The sequence below is a fragment of the Ochotona princeps genome, chromosome 7, assembly GCF_030435755.1.
Source record: "Ochotona princeps isolate mOchPri1 chromosome 7, mOchPri1.hap1, whole genome shotgun sequence".
Classification (NCBI taxonomy): Eukaryota; Metazoa; Chordata; class Mammalia; order Lagomorpha; family Ochotonidae; genus Ochotona; species Ochotona princeps.
Window position 1 is genome coordinate 82,277,602 of NC_080838.1, and position 22,137 is coordinate 82,299,738.

The following is a 22,137-nucleotide window of genomic DNA, read 5'->3' on the forward strand; positions in this document are numbered from 1 at the left end:
TCCCAGGCCGTGCACCCCAGGAGCCCATCGGTGAATCCACAGACTGTGTGTGTATGTGTGTGTACATACGCTGCCTTTGGAGACGTAGTTAGAATCATGCATGATATCCCTGGCTAGACCAAAGTCACAGATCTTGACAATCTTCCCTTGTGCCAGAAGGACGTTGCGTGCAGCCAGGTCCCGGTGGACACACTGCGTGCAAAGGGGACCTCATGATGTTAGAATCTCTGTGGTGGTGACATTCTCCCCCACCCCCCACATCCCAGCAAGACAAGCCTCTCCCTGCTGGCACCCAGGGAGTCCACCTGGAACAAAAAGCCCACCTGCCCCTGGGTTTTCCTCGGGGCCTCCCCAAAGAGGGAAAGGTGGGCGCACCCAGGCCCCTCCTGCCTGCATCTCCTTCCATACTCCCCTCACCCCTTCCCTGAAGGTGGCCACTGTTCTCCAAAACTTACATTTTTGGAAGCCAAAAATTCCATGCCACGAGCAACTTGGTAGGTGAAACTCAACAAATCCAACAAGGTGAGGCCTTCGGAGTTGTCATCCGAAAGAAGGTTCTTGACTTCCGAATCTGCAAAAGACAAAGTGAGCGCCTCAGGCAGGTGTATGGCCCGAGACTCACCACCTGCGTCTCCCACCAGGCGGCGCTGCTGGGCAGCTCCCAGTGCACTGGCTTAGAGTTTGCAAATCCCTTCTTAAAGAATGGAGAACTGTGGGCAGCTGCGGTGCTGCAGGGGGTTAGGCTGAGGCCCGCGATCCCAGCATCGCACACCAACGCAGCAGTGTGACTCACAGCTGCTCTGCTGAGCCTGTTAGCAGTCTGGGGAGCAGTGAGCCCCGCCACCCACTGCAACACCCGACGGAGTCTCTGGCTCCTGTCTTGAGCCTGGCCCGGCCCCACATGCTGTGAACCAGCAGCACTGAAGGATCACTCTCTCGCCTGTCATTCTGCCTTTCAATTACATGAATAAATCTTTTCAAAGGTTAACATAGAAATCTTTATCCAAAATCTGACATCTGAACTGTTCCAAATTCTATAATTTTGGAGCGCCATTCTGAGACGCCACTGACAGAAAATTTCACATCTGATCTCATGTGTAATAATGAAATAATGGTGAAATAATGGTGCAATAATGTGAAATAATGGTGCCATCGTGAACACGTGGCTTGGGATGTGTGCATCCCACACACACAGGGCCGGGTCTGAGGGCCAGCTCTGCATCCGAGTCCAGCTTTCTGTAATGTGCACCCTGGAGGGCAGCAGGTCGCAGCTCAAGTGCTTAGGTCCCTCCCCGCCATGTCTGAGCCCCAGATCAAGTTCTGGGCTCCTGGATTCAGCCTGGCCCAGTCCTGGTTGTTGCAGGAGTGACTCAGTAGACAAAAGCTCTATCTTCCTTTCAAATAAATAAACAAATCATTTTTAAAGTATAAACTCACCTTTAGGGTGCACATGGAACACACAGGGATTTCATATGCGATTTTTCCTATCCTGTAATATCCTATTGTGTATATGCAAATATTCTAAAATTTCAAAATATCCAAAATCCCACATTCTTTTACATTCTAAAAACTTCTTAAGGTCTTTTTTTAAAAAAAAAAGATTTATCTTTGGGCCCGGCACAGTACCCTAGTGGCTAAAGACCTTGCCTTGCATGTGTCGGGATCCCATATGGGCACAGGTTGGTGTCCCGGCAGCCCCGCTTCCCATCCAGCTCCCTGCTTGTGGCCTGGGAAAGCAGTCAAGGACGGCCCAAAGCCTCAGAACCCTGCACCCGTGCGGGAGACCTGGAGGAAGACCTAAAGGTTCCTGGCTCCCAGCTTCGAATCAACTCAGCTGCAGCCACTGCAGCCGCTTGGGGAGTGTCAGCGGATGGGAGATTTTTCCTGTCTCTCCTTCTCTCTGTAGGTCTGCCTTTCCAATAAAAATAAATAAATCTTTAAAATATTTATTTATTTGTTTATTTGAAAGTCAGAGAAAGGGAGAGTCCGAGAGAGTGAAGTCTTCTATCTGCTGGCTGCAGCAGCGAGGGTTGAGTCAGGCCCAGGCCAGGACCAGGGGCCTCAGCAGCCTCCACCCGTATGCCAGAGGCCCAAACATCGGGCCGTTTCCTCTGCCTTGCCAGGCCGTTAGCAGGAAGCTGGGTTGGAAGCGGAGCAGCCAGGACACAGCCCAGCACCCACACCAGACGCCGGCACCACTGGCGGCAGCTTTACTCACTATGCTACAATCTGACCCAAAGGCCTTTCTCCTTTAGACTTTTATTTATTTATTGGTTTGAAAGGCAGGATGAGAGAGCTCTTCCATCTGCTGGCTCACTCCCAGACGCCAGCAACAGCCAGAGGAAGCCCACCCACGGGTGACAGGAGCCCAAGCACATGGGCCATCACCCACCACCTTTCCAGGTGTGTTAGCAGGAAGCTGGAGCAGCTGTGGGGCTCGAACCAGTGCTCTGACAGAGGATACAGGTTTCGCAACCAGCTCCTTCAGCTGCAGCCCAACCGCCAGCACCCTCAACACTTGTAGTGTCCAGTATCTGGGTAAGGCATCAGCCCACCTGGCACCTGTCTGCACCTGGTTTACACATGCGCACGCAGAGCCAGCAGGCTGTCTACACTGATCCCTAACAAGCCTTCACACAGAACTGGTTCACCTCCTAAATGTCTTTTTCCAATCTCGGCAAGCCGCCTGAGCTATCTTTAACACACACACACACACACACACACAGACACACACACACGCGCGCGCACACATGCACACACGCACACGCGCGCACACATGCACGCACACACACGCACGCACGCACACACACGCGCACACACACGCACACACACGCGCACACACACACGAGGACCCTCTGGACAAGGAGCATCCAGCAATCGCTTCATTTGCTTTTTCAATCCACCCTGAACTTATCCATCCATGACCGGACACAGGGAGGGCCATGGCCCTGCACGAGCGCCCTCCCCCTCTCGCCCTCCCCCCTTGCCCTCCTGGCTCACTCTCACTCCCTTCTGGAAGGGCCCCAGGGCTCCATGCTCCACGAGACAGGAGAACACTCAAGCAAGCGAAGTGTCTCTACAGCCATTCATGCTGCCTCGAGCCCAGGCCAGAGAGTGGGTGCTGCCTGCCAGCAGCCCACGCCGGGGCGTGAGTCAGATTCTCCTGGGTGTTGGCTGCCAAGTGCACCACCAGCCCGGCTGGCCAGGGAAGCGATGGCAGCTATTTTTAAAACCACAGGAGGGGAGGGGAAGCACTTGCTCCAATAACTCTCCCTGGCTCGGCCTTTAAGTGCTTGGGAGTTCACCCACTTGGCAAGGAGCAATGAGTGGGACTTGGAGCAGCCAGAATGGAAAAGGGTATTGTTGCAAAACAAGCTTTTTTTGCCTTAATGGATTGTGGCTCTCACTTAGGAACCCTGAAAGCACAGCTAACAACTGTGTTGTTTTTTTTGCAAACATCTTCCACAGCCACTCAATCACACGTTTTCGTGTCCACTGGTGGATGGGAGCCAGGGAGCAGAGGCAGAGAGACCATTGAAGGGAAAGCCTTCTGCTGCAGTCTGCAGCAGCCTGGAGGGGGCAGGGCTGCAGCCTGGGTGGGGCCTGTCTGACTTGCAAATCAATGCAACCCACACCATGTGCACCTGTGCATCCTGGAAGCCCCTGTCAGCAAAGCCAGCCTCCCACTGTCCCTCGCCAGCTGCAGGCGGGGAGGGCCTACTCCAAGGCCTAGGGTACACCTCCCAAGACCTCAAGAACAAACCAGCCTAACAACTTTTTAATTTCGCAAACTGTAATAAAAGCATCAATAGTTATCACTGCTTTCATTGTAAGCAAAGTAAGGTGATTGTAGTAGAGTGACCTTGTGCTTCAAGACAGTCGTGTTCAGTGTCTAGGTGGCTCCCTGCGTTAACTTCCCACTAAAACACATGGGATGCCAGGTTCGGGGAACCTGCCGTTGGGGACCACAGCCCCATCCCGCTGGCCTTCCTGGGAAGGTCCCGACAGGAAGCTAAGCCTCGGAGGATCGCTGACTACACGGTGGGCACAGACATGTTTACCTAGCATGGATTTCTTCTTGTAGGAAGCCGGACGGTCGTAGAGTGACCGCTGGATGTCCGCGTACTTAGAGACCTCTTTCCTCTCCAGCATGGGCACGTACTGCGTGCTCTCGGCTTGCTTCATGTCCATGTAGTCACCATTGTTCTCGAAAGATAAAATCACGTAGCTGTGAAGGCAGAGAAAAAAACTTACCGGAGTGTCCCCTGCGGGCTTGGTCACCCAACACCTAGCAGACTATGACCCACAACCTGCACGTGGGACTCTGTAGACATGGGGGGCTCCAAGGGCAGGTAAAAAGCCAAGCCATGTGCATGGTCTCAAGGGGGACACAGGCTGTGGAACAGTCACCCACACGTGGGTTGCTTTCCTACAGGCTGGACCTGATCCTAGAGCACTAGAGCAGGACCCTGAACCTGGCACCTGCCAAGGACTGCCATGGTCAGTGTCTGCCATTGGCCTCTGTGTCTCCTGTCCCCTGGCACCTCCAAAAGCAGACACCCCTTAGGACCACGTCTGACTCCCACAGGCTCCCAACATCCTACAGGTGAGGGCAGGTGGACCTGGACATGGACAGGGTGGTCTGGCTCAAGCCCTGCAGCCACGGGCACTGAACGGGCAGCCCTGGGCCCAGCGGGTTGTGGAGCCTCTCGACGTGGGGGTGAGGACTGCTGGCAATGCTGTGTGGCCTCTCGCGCCCTAAACCCACCTGCGCGTGCTCTCGTCCGCTGGGTTCAGACCAAAGATGTCCAACTCTTTCTTGGGCTTCTCCGGGTGGCGGCTCAGAAAGCTGTCCCTGTTCTTATGCAAATAGTTCACCAAGTCACCGTAGAAGCAGTACTCGGTGATGATGTAAATGGGGCCTGTGGGGAACAGAAAATAAGTGAGAAGGATGTGACAACCAAGGACAGCAAAGCCTCGAGCTGCCACGGCAGGGGGGCTCAAGCACGAGGGGTCCACCCAGGGGGCCATCCCTCAGTCACAGCTCTCGCGATGGTGGGCAGTGAGGCCTACCCGCCTTGGTGCAGGCGCCCAGCAGGTTGACGATGTTCAGGTGTGGCCCCAGGTGAGTCATGATCTTCAGTTCTGACATGAGGGCCTGCTTCTCACTGGATCGGGCCGTGGCTGTGATAACACCATCACACATCAGCACAACCGAACCCACCCGCTTCCAGCTCTCGGCCAAAGCTGGCGGGACCGCGGCTGGTGCTGTGGCTCACAGCGTCTCCCGAGGGTCTACGGCACAGAGGCCGCCTCACCTAGACTAACAACCCAGCCTGGTCTTCAGGGTAGAGAGAACCTGAGCAGGGGCACAGTGGACAAAGCCACTGCGTGGGACACCGCATCCAGCAACAGAGGCCACCCACGTGAGAGACCCGGATGGAACTTGTGGCTCCTGGCCGCAGCAGGCTCGGCAGTTACAGCCATTTAATGAGCAAACCAGTTGGTGGAAGATCTGTTTCTCTCTCTTTCAAATAAATAAATCTTTAAAAAACACTCTTAAGTTTCCAACCCAGGGGTGATGAGCCGAACCGACGACATAGTCTAAACACACAGAGCCCCGTGGAGGGGCTGACCCAAGTCCCTGGGATGGGGGGGCGCTCACGTTTCAACATCTTCACAGCCACTTTCATCACAGGCTGGGACCGGCTCAGTCCATAGGCTGTGCCTTCCACCACCTTCCCAAAAGCTCCGGAGCCCAGGATCCGACCTGCAGACAAGCAGAACCGTCAACATGCATGTCCCCAGCTTTGCGCACAGCAGCCGGCGTGGGAGTGTGCACCTGCGTGAGCGTTCCCTGCATTGAGAGCACAGAAGGGTCCTTCCGTGACTAAAGGGAAGGGGGGCTGCAGGCCCCTGAGTGCCAGCTCCCGCCCTCTGTGTCCCACCTGCTGAGGGTGAGACTTCGGCAGCTGTGGCAATTGAGACACTCCAGACCCAGCCTGGGTCCAAGCCGCTGCCTGCGCGTTCCGGGCTTCACGCTGCCAAACGCAAAGGGCTCATGGTGCTACATGCCCGGCTCTTCAAGCTCACAGGCTCAGAGGGACACTGCCCAGTGGAAAAGACCTGGGCGTGTGGGAGATGCCCAGAGCCAGCGCCGGTGGTCCTCAGCACTGGCCGTAGGGCTACAGCCCTGCATGGGGCAGAGGTGCAGAACAGCTCTTGCCACAGAGAGCTACCCTCGGCCTTATTAACTCTCCTGACCTTGTCCCTTCTCTGGAGAGGGAGGTGCGATTACATAAGCTCAGGTGTGCGGACTTGACATTGGCGGCAGCTCAGATGCCCTGTTGGATTCTGGCATCAAAAACTAAGCCTGGCTGGGCCTTGCCAAGACACAGGTGGGTAATGAGACACCCAATCTGGCATCTTTTTAAGCACATTCCAAGGCAGGCATTTGGCACTGCCAGAGACAACCACAACCCTCCAGTGGTGGGCCTGCGTTTCAGGCCTGATCCAGCTCCCTGCTGATGTGCGTCCCCGGGGAAGCAGGGGAGGGCTCGAGCGCTTGGGTCCTTACCACCTGTGGGGGGGACCCCAATGCAGCTGGTTTGGGTCTGTGAATGCAAGATCTCTGCCTCTCTGCCTTTCAAATAAACACCATGTTGTTATAATACAAGCTCTAGATCATTCACAGTGACAGAACCCCTGGCTCCAGGGCCCGCCAGCCTCTGTCCTGCCTTCATGCATCCTGAGTGCGATCTGAAAAAACGAACAGAAGCCCCAGATTCTTGATCCGAGGCAAGACTGAAGTACAGGAGTCAGCCACGATGGGCTATCTTGGTAACTTTTACATATTTTGCTGAAAACGTGCTTATGGGGACAACATGAGCATAACATCAAGCTGCCACCTGCGGCAATGGCATCTCACGTGGGCACTGGTTTAAGTCCTGGCTGCTCCACTTTCCATCCAGCTGCCTGCTCATGCACGGGGGAACGGCAGAGGATGGCCCAAGGCCCTGCACCCACATGGGAGAGCCACAAGAAGCTCCCAGCTCATGGCTTCAGACCAGCCCAGCTCTGGCTGTTGGAGCCATTTGGCGGGTAACCAGCCCACGGAAGATTGCTCTCAACTCTGCCTTTCAAATAAATGAAATCTTTATTTCAACAAGAAAAAAAAAAAAGCCCACTTATACTGTTAACACTCTACATGCCAGTGCTGAGGTGTCACACGCTCAACTGGATCCCACATTCTGTCCCAGGTCAGGAACTAGCAAAGCTGTCTGCACAGTGAGAAGGGGCTGCAGGAGTTCAGCCCCGCCCCCAGGAGCTCACCCAGCACGAGTCCATCTCTGGGAAACTCCCATCGCGAGTCGTAAGGCAGCTGCATGGGGTCGACGTAAATGTACTCGTGTCCATCGGGGCTGATGGACTCAATCACCCTCCAGCGGATCTCGTACCTGGGTTTCTAGGGACAAGCAGGACAGGTAGCACGTGAATTACCACTCACTGGCCCAGGACACCAGAGAGGGCTCCTGGTGACTGACACAGTGGGGTCCCCAGGGTTCACGCCACACATGGTGGGGGGCTTGTGGAAGTTCACAGAGAACGGAAAGACAAGCTTGGCTTCCTGGGTGCAACGCTGCACCTCTGCACCAACACCCCCAGCAGCCCAGGGTGACCACAGAGCTCCCTGGGCATGCGCATAGAGCCAGGCTGCAGTTCTCGCTCCCCAGGGACCCGGGGTTGGAATCTACCTGTTTCCAAATGACAACCAGGATGATCAGTGAGACTATCACAATCACCAGGAGCACCAGGACTGCGGCTGCCACGGTGAGCTCAGAGCGCAGGCCTGGGCAGGGAGAGGGAGGGAGGGAGGGAGGGAAGGAGGGAGGGAGGAAGAGGGAAGGGGAGGGAGGTTGGTGTGTGAAAAACTTCCTGTCCCACGTACAACTGCTCCCAGGAAACACTGCCCACTCTCCCACAAAGACACAGCAATCTGAGGAGCTCAACTCTCTGCAAAGACACCCCAAGCAGGGGCCTTGAGGGCTGACTCTGACCTTGAAGGGGACCCAGGGCTGCCTTCAGGGCAACAGCCTGCTCAGCTTTACCACAAAGCTGGTTTCAAAAGGCCTCCTCGCTTTGTTTCTATTCTATGGATTTGGGCTCCATTATTCATGTTGAATTCTAGCAGGTCTCAGCTGCTTGAAGAAGCCACAAGATGGGAAAAATTTCTTCCCAGCCAAATCTGGGAAGACACTGGCTGCCCAGGCTTAAGGGCATGCCCTGTCACACCATCCCCAAGCACTTGCACGGAGGTGCCAGACACAGCTCTGGGTGTGCGAGCCCTCACGCTGGCCCACTGTCTTCGCAGCTGCAGAACCTTGGGAACCAGGAATCCAGCTGGGAGTCCTAGGGGACCCATGCCCCCCATCTGATGACCCGGAAGTCCGTTGCACTCTCAAGCCACTCACTGGGAGCCACCAGCTTCAGCTCTCGGTTCTCAGTCCCCAAGGGATTCCTGGCCAGGCAGCGAACCGCCAGGGTCTCCTCCACCTTGGAGAAGGTGAGCCGACCCTCCACCACACTCCTGCCTCGGGGGTGGGTCTCCGTGATGATGTTGGAGATGTTGCTGGCCAGGATCGTCCACGACGTGTCATTGTTACATCTAGAGAGGCAAATAGATGACAAGGCAAAGCTGGGGGCTTGGGGTTGGGGACCCTGGGCACAGGTGCACCTGCAGGTACAGCCTGTTCCCACCCATGTTTGGGGGAGCTACAGGTCAACCTTGAGGTCTGGTGATGAGCATGAAAGTGCATTCGCTCACGTTTAAGAGAAACACCCACACGCAGGCAAGTTACAGGTCACGCCTTCAGACAAGTTCTGCAAGACATCACCCCACCGATCACCCTCAGCTGGAGCCTCTGGGCCAATCCTGATCTCCACTGCTCTGGAGGGGCCCAGAAACCACCTTCTTGACACCCACCTGGGACACGCTTCTGCCCTGTGGCCTCTAGCCTCACCATGGACTCATGAGACCTCAACTGTAGCCCAGGGAAGCCCCATGTCCGGCCAAGCCGAGGGAAATGGGTGTCTGTCTCCCAGTCAGCCACCAGGGCTTCTGGACTCAGCTGGTGTGTGGAAGCGTGGACAGGCCCAGCATACAGCAGGTGGGCGAGGGTGGGTGTGGACAGTCACACGGACTCCATTTTCAAAGTTCACCCAACAGGAGGTGAAAGGTCAAACCAAGGGCCTGGCTCATACAAATCCCCTTAGGGCAGTCATCCTTACGACTTCTCTGGGGCTTGGCACTGTGGCATGGTGGGCTAAGCTTCCATCTGTGGCACCAGCATCCTGTACGGGCACTGTGGCGTGGTGGACTAAGCTTCCATCTGTGGCACCAGCATCCTGTATGGGCACCGGTTTGTGTCCCAGCTGCTCTAGTTTCCATCTAGCCCTTTGCTTATGGCCTGGGATGGCCCAAAAGCGGATGGTCCAAGCTCTTGGGGTCCTGCCATGAGGTAGGAGACCAAGAGGAGGCTCCTGGCTCAGTTCTGGCTGTGGCCACACAGAAAGTAAACAAGACATCTCCCTCTGCCTTTCCTTCTTCTGTAACTCTGCCTTTCAGGTTTAAAAAAAAATAAATCCTAAAACAAAAACAAACAAAGACCTCTTCTCAGGCTAGAGATCTGCAGAGCAGCTGGAAGTCTTGGGCCAGGTCCTTCTCACTCCGCACGGAGCTGCACAAACCCAGACAGCCCTGTATGAGCTCTTAGTCAACTGGGTTATGAGCCTGAGAGGGTGGTGAGAGCGAGGGCATGCACCGGGGGTGGGGTACCCCCAAAGGGCAAGGGACGGGGGCTTCCGTACTTCTTGATATCCTTGCAGATGAGCCACTCGATCTCGGGAGGGGGCATGCCGCTGGCCGTGCACGTCACTGTCTGCCCGCCGGTGGAGCCGTGCTGATCGTCCACCAGGTCCAGGATGGACGCGGGAACTGCAAGAGGTGCACAAGTCAGAATGGAACGTGCCACGCAGGAGTCGGAGCCCGGGCACGTGGGCGTGGGCATGTGCTCAGACTGCCTGTGGCATGTGGTTCGCACAGCAAAGATGCTCTTGAAAACAAAAACAAAACAGCAGAGCCTGGGCTTCAGGCCATGGCAGCCCTTGGCCGGGAGCTCTTAGGGGCTCTGGCTCTGAGAGAGTGAGTAAAAGGTGTGTCGGGCTGCCATCACAGGCCTGCTGCAAGGAATAAACAAGCCTACCCAAGGCCTAGAGACCTCGGCTGTGCAGCTGTGCAGGTGCCCCTTTGCCCATCAGCAAGGGACAACCACGCAAACATCTACAAGGGAAACTAAACCAAGCAAAGATCCCCCAGGACAATCCAAGCCCACTGGGACCACGAGGTGGGACTGGCAGCCTGCTCAGAAACTGGAGGTCCCACAGGGAGCTGCCAGCACCTAGAAGCTCCCCAAGAGAACATTCCAGAATACCCCGGAAACTTCTAGAACCACTCTGGTCCCTGGTTCTCCTCCACAAGCTGGGGGGCATATGTCCTGGCTCCCCAGAGCCACTCACTCATCCACCAAATGGCCGTCCCCTCCTGTTCCCCACCTTGAGTCAAGAGTTCGAATGTGTAGCTCTGCACAGCATCTTCGTTCTGAACCACGATGGTGTAGTGGCCACTGTCTTCCTCCTTGGCACGAATGAGCTTCAGCTTGCATCGATATCTTGGATCAAAGATATTTGTTTCACACATGGCTTTCACATGCGCCATCAGCAGCTTGCGTCACGAGCGCACATCCTAGGGTTAGGTCTCAGTAGCCTCCACCTGCAGCACCTGCCTCCCATTTGGATGACAGCTCGGGTCCTGGCTGTTCCACTTCCCATCAGCTCCCTGCTAATGGCCCAGGAAAGCAGCAACCCCTGCATCCACACAGGAGACCAGGAAGAAGCTCCTGGCTCCTGGCTTCAAATCAGCTCAGCTCTGGCCACTGCAGCCACCTGGGGAGTGAACCAGTGGGCAGAAGGTCTGTCTGTCTGTTTCCCTCTCCCTCTGCATGCTGCCTTTCAAGTAAAAATAAATAGATCTTTAAAGTCAATAAAGATACGCACTTCCTGGGCTTCCCAGATCTTAACCACAGTGGGAAGCCATGGAGAGCTCAGGCAATCCCAGCCCATTTCTCACCCCGTAGGACGGATGACACCCCAGATGCTGCATTCCAGATGTGGGAGCTGAGGCTGGGGTGCTGACCAACCTCCTTCACCACTCCTTCGGGGATGAGCAGCATCTGCCCTTCCCGTCAGAACACGAGGACCCATGGAATGCAGGCCCTACAACTAGCCCGGATGTTCACTTCTAACACAGAGAGCCCTGATGGGGACAAACGGGCTCTGAACAAAGCCAGCAGCACCGGCTTTCCTGGCAGCGGGCAACCGCTTTGCAAGCAATGAAGATCATCCAGGCAGCGGTTCAAGGTCAAGGGCTTCCATTTCACTCTCTCCTGGCCAAGTCGTGACCCAGCTGCAGCTGGGGGCGGGATGGTGAGCTGCTGTGCCCTGGTGTGACACACGCCCTCCCCGGGCCTCTGACCTCAGCAGTGCCAGGCGGGCTCGGAGCTGCATGGTACCTGATCTCCTGGACCTTCTCCACGTCAGTGGTGATCTCAGTGAGATTCTCGATGAGTGTCAGGCTGTCCTTGAGCCAGGAGATGTGCGGCGGCGGGTAGGCCCGCACATCCACCACGAAATGCCGGACTTCGTGCAGGCCGATGGCCTCGGACTGGCTGAAGGCGGGCTGGATCTCCACAAAGCCCTTCTCTGCAGGGGGAGGGTCGCGCGTTCAGGGGAGGCCAGCCCGCACACACAGGCGGTCAGTGGCACGGGTGGCAGTGGGCAGGCGGACGTACCATGCACAGAAATGGTGACCTTCTTCATCTCCTTGACCTCCCTGGTGGCCTGGCGGGCGGCACACTCGTAGTCTCCGCTGTCCTTCACCGTGGCCCCAGGCACGGTCAGAGTGTACACCAGCTTGAGGGTCGGGACTTTGATCTCTTCCAGCGCCGTCACACCTTTTCCCCTCTGCAGCAGGAGAGAGAACACCGCTTTGGAGAAGAGCGAGACAGCGAGAGAGAGAGAGAGAGAGAGAGAGAGAGAGAGAGAGAGAGAGAGATTGCATCCACCAGCTCACTCTCTGGACAGTCACAACAGTCAGAGCTGGGCCGGGCTAAAGCTGGGAGCCAGGAACTTCTTTCCAATCTCCCACATGGGAGCAGGGGCCTAAGCACTTGGACCATCTGCTGCTTTCCCAGGCACATTAACAGAGAGCTGGGTCAGAAATGGAGCAGCTGGAACCAGAACTGGCTCCCATCTGGGATGCTGGTGCTACAGGCTGTGGCTTTACGCGCTGGCCACTGTACCAGCCCCTCTCTGACTTCTGAAGCAGTAGGCTCAGCATTGTCCCTGGCACCTGTGGAAACCTGCCCAACGGCGATCACCTCGGACCATCCCACATCTAACCAGCCAGTGCTGCCTGATCTTTTCTATCTGTTAATGTCTTTGGGTGGCAGAAGAGGCTAGGACTGCCAACTCACACACACAGAGTGACTTCCCATTCACTGGGAAGTCATTCCCCAAAACATCACCATCTCCTAGTAGCTAGAACCGAGCCAGGCCCAGGGTGGGGGAAGGATCCCTAGGAACCCACAGAGTTGAGTCACCGCCTCGGGCCTCCCGGGGGGCACCTCGGCAGGAAACTAGAATGGAAAGAGAAGCCAGACGTCCAATCTAAGCACTTGTAGGAGATGCAGGCATCTGAGGCAGCAGCTGAAGCACATGGCCAGTGCCCACCATGGATGGGGCACTTGGGTACCACGGGCTTCCGGTGGAAGCCAGAGGCTCAGGGACGCCCAGCCACGAGATGCCCCTGGAGGCAGCTCCCTCCCCACTGCCTAGAATACCTACCACCTCGCCAGGGTAGGCCCACTGCAGGTCCACCACTTCATTGTTGAAGACAGCACAGGTGACCACGATCGTCTCCCCAGCCTTATACACTGTCTGCAGGGCTTCCATTTCGAGATCCAATTCTGAGGTGGCTGAGAGCAGAACAGACACAGCAGGGGAGAGCCGTGAGAGGCAGGATTGAATACAGCCTCAAGTGTGTGTGTAAGCAAATCTCATTTTGACACCATGCCTTTCAGGTAGAGAGAGACAAAATTTGGAGAGGGTAATCTTAGAAATCTTGAGCTGACAGAATTCGCGCAGGCAGCTGGGCACGTGGTTACCGTGTGGAAACACAGAGAGACACTGCAGGTGAACAGAACGCGCAATGGGAGTGCCCGGGACTCGCTGTGCCTGCCTCGCGCTGGCAGCCTTGGGGCCAGCCCTGCGCTGGGCACTGGCGCTCCAACCCTCATCCTGACCCTTCTTGCTCACTTTCAGCTGCCCAGAACCAGAGATCAGGAAGCGGGCCCCATGCAGCCCACATCAAAGGAAGTCCACGGGTCCACCATTGCAATCCGCATAAATCCCTGGCCTTTGAATAAAATGAATCTAAGCATTTGCACCCCCTGTCCCTCGCCCCAGGGTGTAGCTTTGTTGGCAGCACCTGTGCAGCCAGGGACCTGAACAAACACTAAGAGGCTTACGCAAGGAGAGAATTCCTGGTGGTATTTCGCGGTTGGCTGAAGAGCCGGGAGTTCCTGCACACACACGCAGGCACACACAGCCTTCCTGCTCACTTTCAGCTGGGCCAGCCTGGCACTGGCCAGGGAACGTGGGGACCTCAGCGCCTCCATCCTCAGCGACGGTGGCGTGCTAGGCAGCACCCCCAGGCCCTTCTGGCAGTGCCACCTGCTGCCCTCAGGGAAAGCAGGAGGGGGAAGGAGGGGCTGGGTACCTTTCAAGGCATAGATGTTGAAGGGGATGGTCTGGAAGGTCCTCCCATGGACGGTGGCCTCGCACACGTATGGCCCCATGGTGAAGGTGCCATTGAAGCCATGCTTGTTATCGTAGGAGGCAGACACCACCCCATGGCTGTTGCGCAGGGTGACATGGGTCTCAGGGTCCGTGGTGCGACATGGGATGATGGCTGAGTCGTCGTCTTCCACAATCACCAAGTAGTCAGTCATCCCCAGGGGCACAAAGGCGACATCCGGGTCTGTGTCGGGGATGGCAGGGGACGGTTCAGACCCGGCTCCCTCTCCCACACTGCCACCAGCAACAGCCTGGCCCCCTGGTTAGGACACCGTCCCCTGCTACCATTAATTGCCTTGGATGTTTTTTGTTATGTTTTGTTTTGTTTTGTTTTCGGAAGATTTACTGATTTATTTGAAAGATAGAACTAGAGAGAGAGAGAGCTCCCATCCAATGGTTCACTTTCCAAATGGTTGCAATAGCCAGGGCTGGACCAGGTCCAGGAGCCAGGAGCTTGAGCCATCTCCCACTGCTTTCCCAGCCACATGAGCAGGGAACTGTATCAGAAGTGGAACATCCGGGACTCGAACCAGTGTCTACGTGGGATGCCAGCATCACAGTCTGCAGCTTAGCCTGCTGTATCACAACACTGGCCCCTAGATGGTCATTTCAAAGCCAGAACAACATGCAGCTGCTTGAACCCCAATAAAAACTATCACAATGAACGGAATACTAGCCAGAAACTCAACTCAAACTCTAAAGAACCACAAAGTAATAGAATCTAATTCTGTCAAAAAAGGGAACTAATCATAATTTTTAGGCCACGAAATGCGTTTTAAAACACCTAATGGAACCTGTGCAATATTAAACATATTAAGCCAATATGTGCGGTGCCAGGATCCCACACGAGCGCTGGTTCCTATCCCTGCTGCTCCACTTCCCTTCCAGCTCCCTGCTTGTGGCCTGGGAAAGCAGTTGAGAATGGCCCAAAGCCTTGGGCCCCTGCACCCACGTGGGGCCCCAAAAGAAAGAAGCTCCTGGTTCCCACCTGACCCATCCCTGACCGTAATGCAGCTATTTGGGGAGTGAATCAGCAGGTGGAAGACCTCTCTCTCCCTCTCTCTCTCCCCCCCCATAACTGCATTTTAGAGATGTAAAAATAAGTAAGTAAAATGCTTTAAAAAAAAAAACCTGTGAGGTTAACAGGCCAGCCCGTACAACAAGGGCTTGGCTAGCGCCCACTCACTCACCCGGCACATAGATATACACGTGGCTGCCCTCCACGTCGCCATCCTCCGTCTGCGTGTGGTTGTAGTAGCAGGTGTACCAGCCAGTGTGGGCCGCCGTGGCACTGGCCACCTCCAGCACGGCCATAAAGAGGCCACTGTTGTTCTCCTCGCTGCGCACACGCACCCTGGGGCTCTCGTCCTCGGACGTGGGGTACTGCCAGTTCAGCTCACTCTCCCCGGAGCATCGCAGAGAGAACGAGGCATTCAGCGGCACCACGCGCTCGCTGTCGCCCGGAGAGATGGACGGCAGAGGCAGTTCGCAGCGCGTGAGGCCTGACCCTGCGCGAAGAGCGACGTGGGGCACAGTGTGCAGCAGCCAATCTCTTCTGCACGAACCCCCCCAAGTCTGGATCCCTGTGAGCCCTGATTCATCACAGCCAGCTGCTGCACATCTGCTGAAGGCAGCGATGGTTCCAGTCCCAGCCCCAGATCTACCCCTGTGGACATGGCAATGGACAGGGGCCACCTGACCCTGAGTCTGTGCACTGCAGGCTTTCACATGTGGCCGGATCTATCCATCAAAGTGATGGACAGCTTGGCAACTTAGTGGCCGTTCACATGGGGGTCAGGTGCACGGGGTCATCACGCCTGTGGACATACCCCCCCGCAGGGAGCCAAGGTCAGGGGGCTGGGGAGGGCTGGAGAACATACCTGCCAACAGCCAGCTAAGGACCAGGAAGGCTTGACAGGAGAGCACCATGGCGCCAGGTAGCTGCAGAATCAAAAGTCAGACAGAAACCATGTTAGCTGCCAGAAGCAATGCCCAGCCCGGCAGGAGCACAAGGGCAAAGGGCCCAAGGGTGCTAGGGCACGCAGTGTAGCTTGCTGCGCCTGCACAGGGCTCAGTCACCCTCAAGGCCTGCTTTGCTCTCTTGGACCCAAGGGCTAGGGGACAACAGCCCTTTCAGAGCGTGGAGTTCATTGTGAAAGGCCAAGAGCTGGATGCCCAAGCCCCCTCGTTCTGTCGGCCTGTGCAGTGGCCACCGACAACGGTGTCACTCTGTAGAGATACAGGCACGTCCTCCAGGGACCCGGCACCCACTGCTCTATCAGTCACCAGGGTAAGGTGGCCGCTGTGTCCTTGGGAAGAGATCCGACAGTGGGTGTCTTTGTCTTTGGAGGGGAGGGGGGTGCACATTCTACACGGGCACCTGTCCGAGCCCTGGCTGCACCACTTCCGATCCAGCTCCCTGAGAAAGCAAGAGAGGACGTGGGAAAGCCTCGGGCTCCTGCCTCGGGCTCCTGCCTCGGGCTCCTGCCTCGGGCTCCTGCCTCGGGACCTGGAGGAAGTTCCTGACTCCTGCCTGGCCCAGCCCTGGCTGTTAAGGCCATTTAGGGAGTGAACCAGCGGATGGAAGCCCTCTCCTCTCTCTGCTTCTCTCTGCAACCTTGCTTTTAAAATAAATAAACCTTTCAAGGCCAAGGTGACTCTTCCCCTTGGCAAGCACACTGACCCGTGCCAGGTCAGCCTCAGAGAACCTGCTGGACTCCCTGTTGAGCTGAACTTGGCAGATCCAACATGGGCGCAGATGTGCCATGAGGGCAACACAGGAATGGCATCAGAGAGAAGGGGAAGCGGGAGGGAAAAGGCACCAGGGAGCCCGCTTGCACGCCTCCAGCAGCGTGCAGGGATCAGCAGGAAACCTGTGCTAGGCCATCGGCCTTCAGGGACAACCGGGGACTGACCCTGCACCTGAGCACATCACCAGGCACGCAGCGCTGGAAGGCAGGGAGCAGGAGAGAAGACACAGCTGCCTCGGGCCTCTCGCTCCCTCCGCTCACTGCCCCTGTGTCCTCCTGGCCTCCCAGGCAAGGCAAAGCCTTGGAACGGGAGGGGAGATTGCCTGACTAACTGAGCCATGCTTGTCCCGGGTACTTGTCTGGTAAGAGGATCCCCGGCACAGCTGCTCTTAAGGAGTGACTATGGGCCGGCGCGGGGCTCAGCGGCTAAATTGTTGCCTTGCAAGCATTGGGATCCCATATGGGTGCTGGTTCGTGAACCAGCAGCTCCACTTCCCTTCCAGCTCCCTGCTTGTGGCCTGGGAAAGCAGTCAAAGACGCCCCAAAGCCTTGGGACCCTGCACCCACGTGGGAGACTTGCAAAAGGCTCCTGACTGTCAGCTCTGCTTCCAGTCCAGCTCCCTAATAGTCCAAACTCAGCCAGGCAGCAGGTGTTGGCCCAAACTCGTGCGCCCCCACCCCAGCATCCACATGGGTGACCTGGATGGAGGTCACAGCTCCCAGCTCTGGCCTACCCCCTGCCGCCCGCCCCACCCTGGCCCTAGCCCTGGCTGTGACAGCCATGCATGTGGGAACTAAGCCATTTGGATGAAAGCGCTCTCTGCCTTCCAAACCAAGTGAACATGACAAACGGCCCCACGGCTGGTGGCGAAAACAGGCTCTGGCACCCCACGTTGCCGCGGGGGGCGGTGAGGGCCTAGTCCATGTCCCATGCCCATCCCCCTATTTCCTTGTGCAAACAGGCAGAGGGGGCCGTTCTCCGCCCCTGGGCTGCTCCGGAGTCAGACAAGCCAGATGCACGGGCCCTGGTGGCCGTGGGCTCCTGTGGGGCCTGCCACGGCCCAGGGCCTCCAGAAGGCTCTGCTGGGGTGTGTGGAGTGGGGCAAGGCAGAGCCAGAGCAGCCGCTGGCTGGGCCACAGTGAGTGGAAACCCTGGCCCTCGGCTGCTAATCCACTTACTGCACTTCAGAACAAGGCCACTGGGTGTCCCCAAAGCCATCGCTGGTTCTGCAGCAAGCCCGCCAGTCAGGCTTCCTCTGAGGGGGAGAGGGTGCCAGGTCCCCCAAACCCATGGTATGCCTACCGCCAGGACAGTTTCTGGACACACACTTGGCCAAGGACAACAAGGCCTCCAGTTACCAGCCGTCAGCAGCCCCAGCATGCCCCATGTCCCCCTGTCCTGTGCCACCCACCCGCTGGCTGCAGCTCCCACATCAAGGCCCATCTGCCAGTGGGACCAGTGCCGTGTGGCTGCCAGCATGGGGGACACAGGCCCTCTCGCCGGGCACTGGGGCTCTCCGGGAGTCACCATTAGCCCAGGGCAGGTCAGACCACATGAGCTTCTGGCACTAGGCCATCTCTCCCCACCTGGTCTCAACTGGACAGTAGATAGGCAGTGAATTCACCACGCAGACGTCCGTCGCTGTGACAAGGGGCAGGTCAAGCCTCGGCTACCCAGGCTGCAAGTGATCTGAGCTTTGTCTGGACATTTGTTGTCTTATAGTCCCAGAGCAGGTAGGCAACTTCAGATGACAGCAACTCCTTCCATGGCTAAGTGGGACTGCCATGTGGCTCCAGTGGCTGTGAGATTGGCCCCACCTCCCAGACTAATTCCCAGGGGGCCAGGGGCCAGCGGTCCACGGCCACTCCACCCCCTCACGCGGCCACCAGCCTGTGCAACACACACACACACACCCCACCTGTGCCTCCAGGATCGTGTCACGCCAGGCAGAGAGGAGACACTCAGCTGCAAGCAACTCCGGACTGCAGGCAGGCCTCCCACTCGCCAAAAGCCCCCCGCTGCTGGGCCACGGGGCCCCTGCCCCCACCCCGGCATGATTAAAGACCACAGGGGCCGCCAGCACAGTCCCCAGCACCACCCACGGCCTCCAGCCTCGGATTCCCAAGGTCCGGCTAATTCCAGCTCTGCTGAGTTAATTCTAGCCGTGGAAATTACACAGCTTGCTTTCTTCTCCCCCCTCTGCGACAAATGCTCTCCGGTCAGCAGGGGCCATTTTGTGCTCCCTGCATGTCCCTGCACACTGCAGTGAGGGGTGTGGGCTGAGGGACGGGGACAACCTAACCTCAATTAATCCTCTTCTGCCCCCAACCAAGAAGCACCAGACTCACACTGGACTGTCACCAAATGGTGCGGCGCCACAGGACAAACTCAGGGGCAGCCGCCTGGGGCACACTAGAGGGGGCCAGGCTGCCCAAACCTGGTCTCCAAGCCCGTAAGCAGGGACACAAACGCCTACCTTCCTCCCAGATGAGTTGGGATAATCAGGTGTGGAAGGTGAACACTGCTCATCGGATAAATGCAAGGGCTTTATGAGTTGCCATAACAACCACACAAAACAAACAAAAACCCGTGGATGTGCACGAGATGAAGGCCATGCGTGCATCAGCCGGTTTCCCGGGAGAAGCCGCCCTTCTTCGCGCCAGTGGGAACTGCATCTCCCCTTGCTGTGCAGTTCTCCAAGGCGGCCAGCAGATGGCAGCGTTGCCCCAAGAATGCGCCACCCCAAAACACCCGCCCTTCCATCTTCCTTTCCAAGCAATTCCCTCTCCGGCGGCACTTTTGGGCTTCGTGGCGACCTCAGTCCAAACCCACGACTGGACAGCAGGAATGAATAGGAAAACCACGGCTGTAAGTGTTCCCCCGGACTGCCAGAGGGCGACCCCCAAACCTGGCGCGAGAGCACTAAGGGGCTGTGGGCCCCAGGCATCAGAGGGGCCCCCCACTGCATGGCCCGGGCCTCCCCCTCGGACTCTGCCCGGCTGGCCAGCAACGGCAGCCAGGCCTCGCGCAGGGGGACTCCTAGTCTGGACGGCAAGGCCGCCCCCTCCTCCACCCCCGGCTCCAGCTGAGTTCACTCATCCTCCGGGCTCCTCCAGGGGCCACACAGCGCCCAGCGGAGCATCTTATTCTGGAGAGTAGGGAGGCGATCCAGGTGGGCTTGGGCTCCGGGGTCCCTGCTGGGAACGCCCAGGCGCAGACCCCACCAGAGGGCGCGGCAGCCCCGCGGATCTTACCCGGTTATGCGCTCTGCGCAGCTTCGGCTCCGGGACCTCGACAGCGCAGCCCAGAGCGCCCAGCTCGCCCAAGCCTCGCCCGCAGCTCCGCGCTGGTCCCGCTCAGCCCCGGGCACCGTCGGGGCCCCTTCCACACCCACCCACACCAGTGCTGCCAGGCCCTGCTGACCCAGCCTCCCCCTGCGCCTCCCCTCTGGCGCGACCCCAGGCTTAGAGCCGCTGCGCTGGCTGCGCTGGCGGCCAGTCGCTGGGCGTTTGCATTGTTTTCGACGGTGGAGACCTGCGAGGGGCCGGGCTGGGTGTGGAGGAGCCCAGGGGGCCGGGCCGGGGTTTAGGGTTACAGGCGCGCACACGCGAGCCAGCGCCTCCTACGGGCGCCACGGCCGCGCGCGGGGCTGCGGTGCAGGCCTGCCCCGAGGAGATGAGCGCCCGTGGTTTGCAGGAAGTGGCCCTGGCCCCTGGCCCATCTGTTGCCCTCACTTCACACTGTCCCCCTTGGGCGGCAAGGAGGCGCCCCGAGTGTGCGGTCCCCAAGCCACCAACATTTTATTGCTCAAACAAAGGACTTGTTCCGATGGAGAATGGCTTCCAAGGCTGGGCTAGCGCGGGTCAGGGAAGTCGGGGACCCCACATGTTGCGGTGTGCCAGAGTGGGGTGCAGGAGTCGCCAGGCGCAGCAGCGCCCGTGGCCCCTTGCTGGCATCCCATACTCTAGCCAGCAATCAGAAAGCTGCTGGTCTCAGCTGCCCCGAGGGTCGCCTGGGTCTGTGTTGGAAGACACTGGCCACTACATCCCCAGGACGCGTCGCACAGCCCACGGCCCGTGGCCAGCAGGCAGTGAGCATTTGCCTCGGCGCCAGCGCGTTTGCAGCTCCAGACCCCAACAACATGCCCCTCCCCAGCCCGCAGCCCCAGGGTGAGAACCCAAACTGGGCTCTTGGCACCCCTGTGGGTCTGAGGACTGCGGCGAGGGCGCAGCCCACAGTGACCCCGTTGGCTGCCAGGGTCCCCTCTTTTCCTTCCCTTCCGGCCTTAGTGGGCGCCAGAGGTCAGCCGCAAGAGTGCAAAGCGGCCTGGCTGCCCCCAGCCACCCCCCAAGGGAGGGGGTGCGTAGAAACCAACACCCTGCCTCTCCCCCAGGGCTGCCCCACACGGGGTCCCTGGCCCCGGACGCCTCCAGCTTCTCATGAGGGAGTGACCGAAGCGAGACAAGCGCCTCCAAAAACGTTGAGCAATTCGGCTGCGAAGCCAAAAAGCCGTTTCCCACAACACTGCCCAGCCCAGGACTTGCGTGCAGACAGCTGGGTCCGACAGGGACTCAAACAGACTGCTCCGACCCTGAAGCTAAAGCCACCGACACACTCCGCAAGCAAGTCTGAGGTCCCCATCAGGCAGGGACCCCAGCCTGGGCTTCCGGGTCGAGCCTCCTCCTTCGCTCCTGCCTCCAAGCCTCTCTGCCCAGAAGTGCTGATCCAGGAATTTCCAAGCCAAGCACTCGCGCCCGCTCCCCCGGCGTCTGATTCAGGCACCGAACAAGAACAAGCGCTGCCTTGGGGACCGACCAAGCAGCACGCGTGGATGGCTCCCATGCAGCAGGCAGCGCCACGCATCCCCACGGCGCGTGGAAAGGCGCACACCACATGTAAGCTGGGCAGACGCCGCGCAAGAGGCGGCGAGGGCGTCTCACCTCCAACTTTCCTGTCTTCTTACTTGGAGCTGACTTCCTCTGTCAGGGATCCGCTGTTGCGTCCCCACTAGAAGCCTAGACCCCGGCCAGTTTGTCATCTGCGGCGGCCCAGAGCAGCGGGCCGAGAGCCCGGCTTCGCTGGAGCCACTCTGATGTGGAGTTGGCGGCGGCCGCCGCAGAACCCAGAAAGGTGTTTGTGGGGGCGGCAGCGCCCAGCGAGGGTCCCGCAGCCTGCAGTTTGCAGTTTGCTGCTGGAATGCGAGGTGATGACGACTCCTTCACTGGAGGCCAAATGTGTTTGTCATTACTCCAAGAAGGCTCAACCGCGCCGCCGCCGCCCCCGCACCAGGGCGCGCAACCCGAGCGCACCGCGAGGCCCCCAGCGCCCGCCCGCTTTCCGTCGCCCTTCAGCAACACGATCAGAAACTGCTGAGCTCCCGCCACCACACCTCCAAAAATCTCGTCCCAGCCGGAG

The 22,137-nt window shown here is 58.2% G+C and overlaps 1 protein-coding gene across 5 annotated transcripts in view; it reads right to left on the bottom strand.

Moving 5' to 3' along the window:
• Positions 1-22,137, bottom strand: part of PDGFRA (platelet derived growth factor receptor alpha) — a 33,596-nt gene that overhangs the window by 7,507 nt on the left and 3,952 nt on the right. For 4 of the 5 annotated variants that reach the window (XM_058667302.1, XM_058667301.1, XM_058667304.1 and 1 more), the window contains 17 exons: positions 15,852-15,912; positions 15,162-15,479; positions 13,895-14,155; positions 12,961-13,091; positions 11,907-12,078; positions 11,628-11,817; positions 10,612-10,727; positions 9,868-9,994; positions 8,472-8,665; positions 7,755-7,849; positions 7,333-7,465; positions 5,666-5,770; positions 5,074-5,184; positions 4,769-4,922; positions 4,062-4,228; positions 456-571; positions 70-192 (listed from right to left, as the gene is read on the bottom strand). In XM_058667302.1, coding sequence (XP_058523285.1) covers positions 70-192; positions 456-571; positions 4,062-4,228; positions 4,769-4,922; positions 5,074-5,184; positions 5,666-5,770; positions 7,333-7,465; positions 7,755-7,849; positions 8,472-8,665; positions 9,868-9,994; positions 10,612-10,727; positions 11,628-11,817; positions 11,907-12,078; positions 12,961-13,091; positions 13,895-14,155; positions 15,162-15,479; positions 15,852-15,900 — 2,562 coding nt within the window. In that variant the 5' untranslated portion in view covers positions 15,901-15,912. Of the gene's footprint in view, positions 1-69; positions 193-455; positions 572-4,061; positions 4,229-4,768; positions 4,923-5,073; positions 5,185-5,665; positions 5,771-7,332; positions 7,466-7,754; positions 7,850-8,471; positions 8,666-9,867; positions 9,995-10,611; positions 10,728-11,627; positions 11,818-11,906; positions 12,079-12,960; positions 13,092-13,894; positions 14,156-15,161; positions 15,480-15,851; positions 15,913-19,976; positions 20,062-22,137 lie in introns of those variants that run through there. The other variant, XM_058667303.1, reaches the window with a different exon arrangement.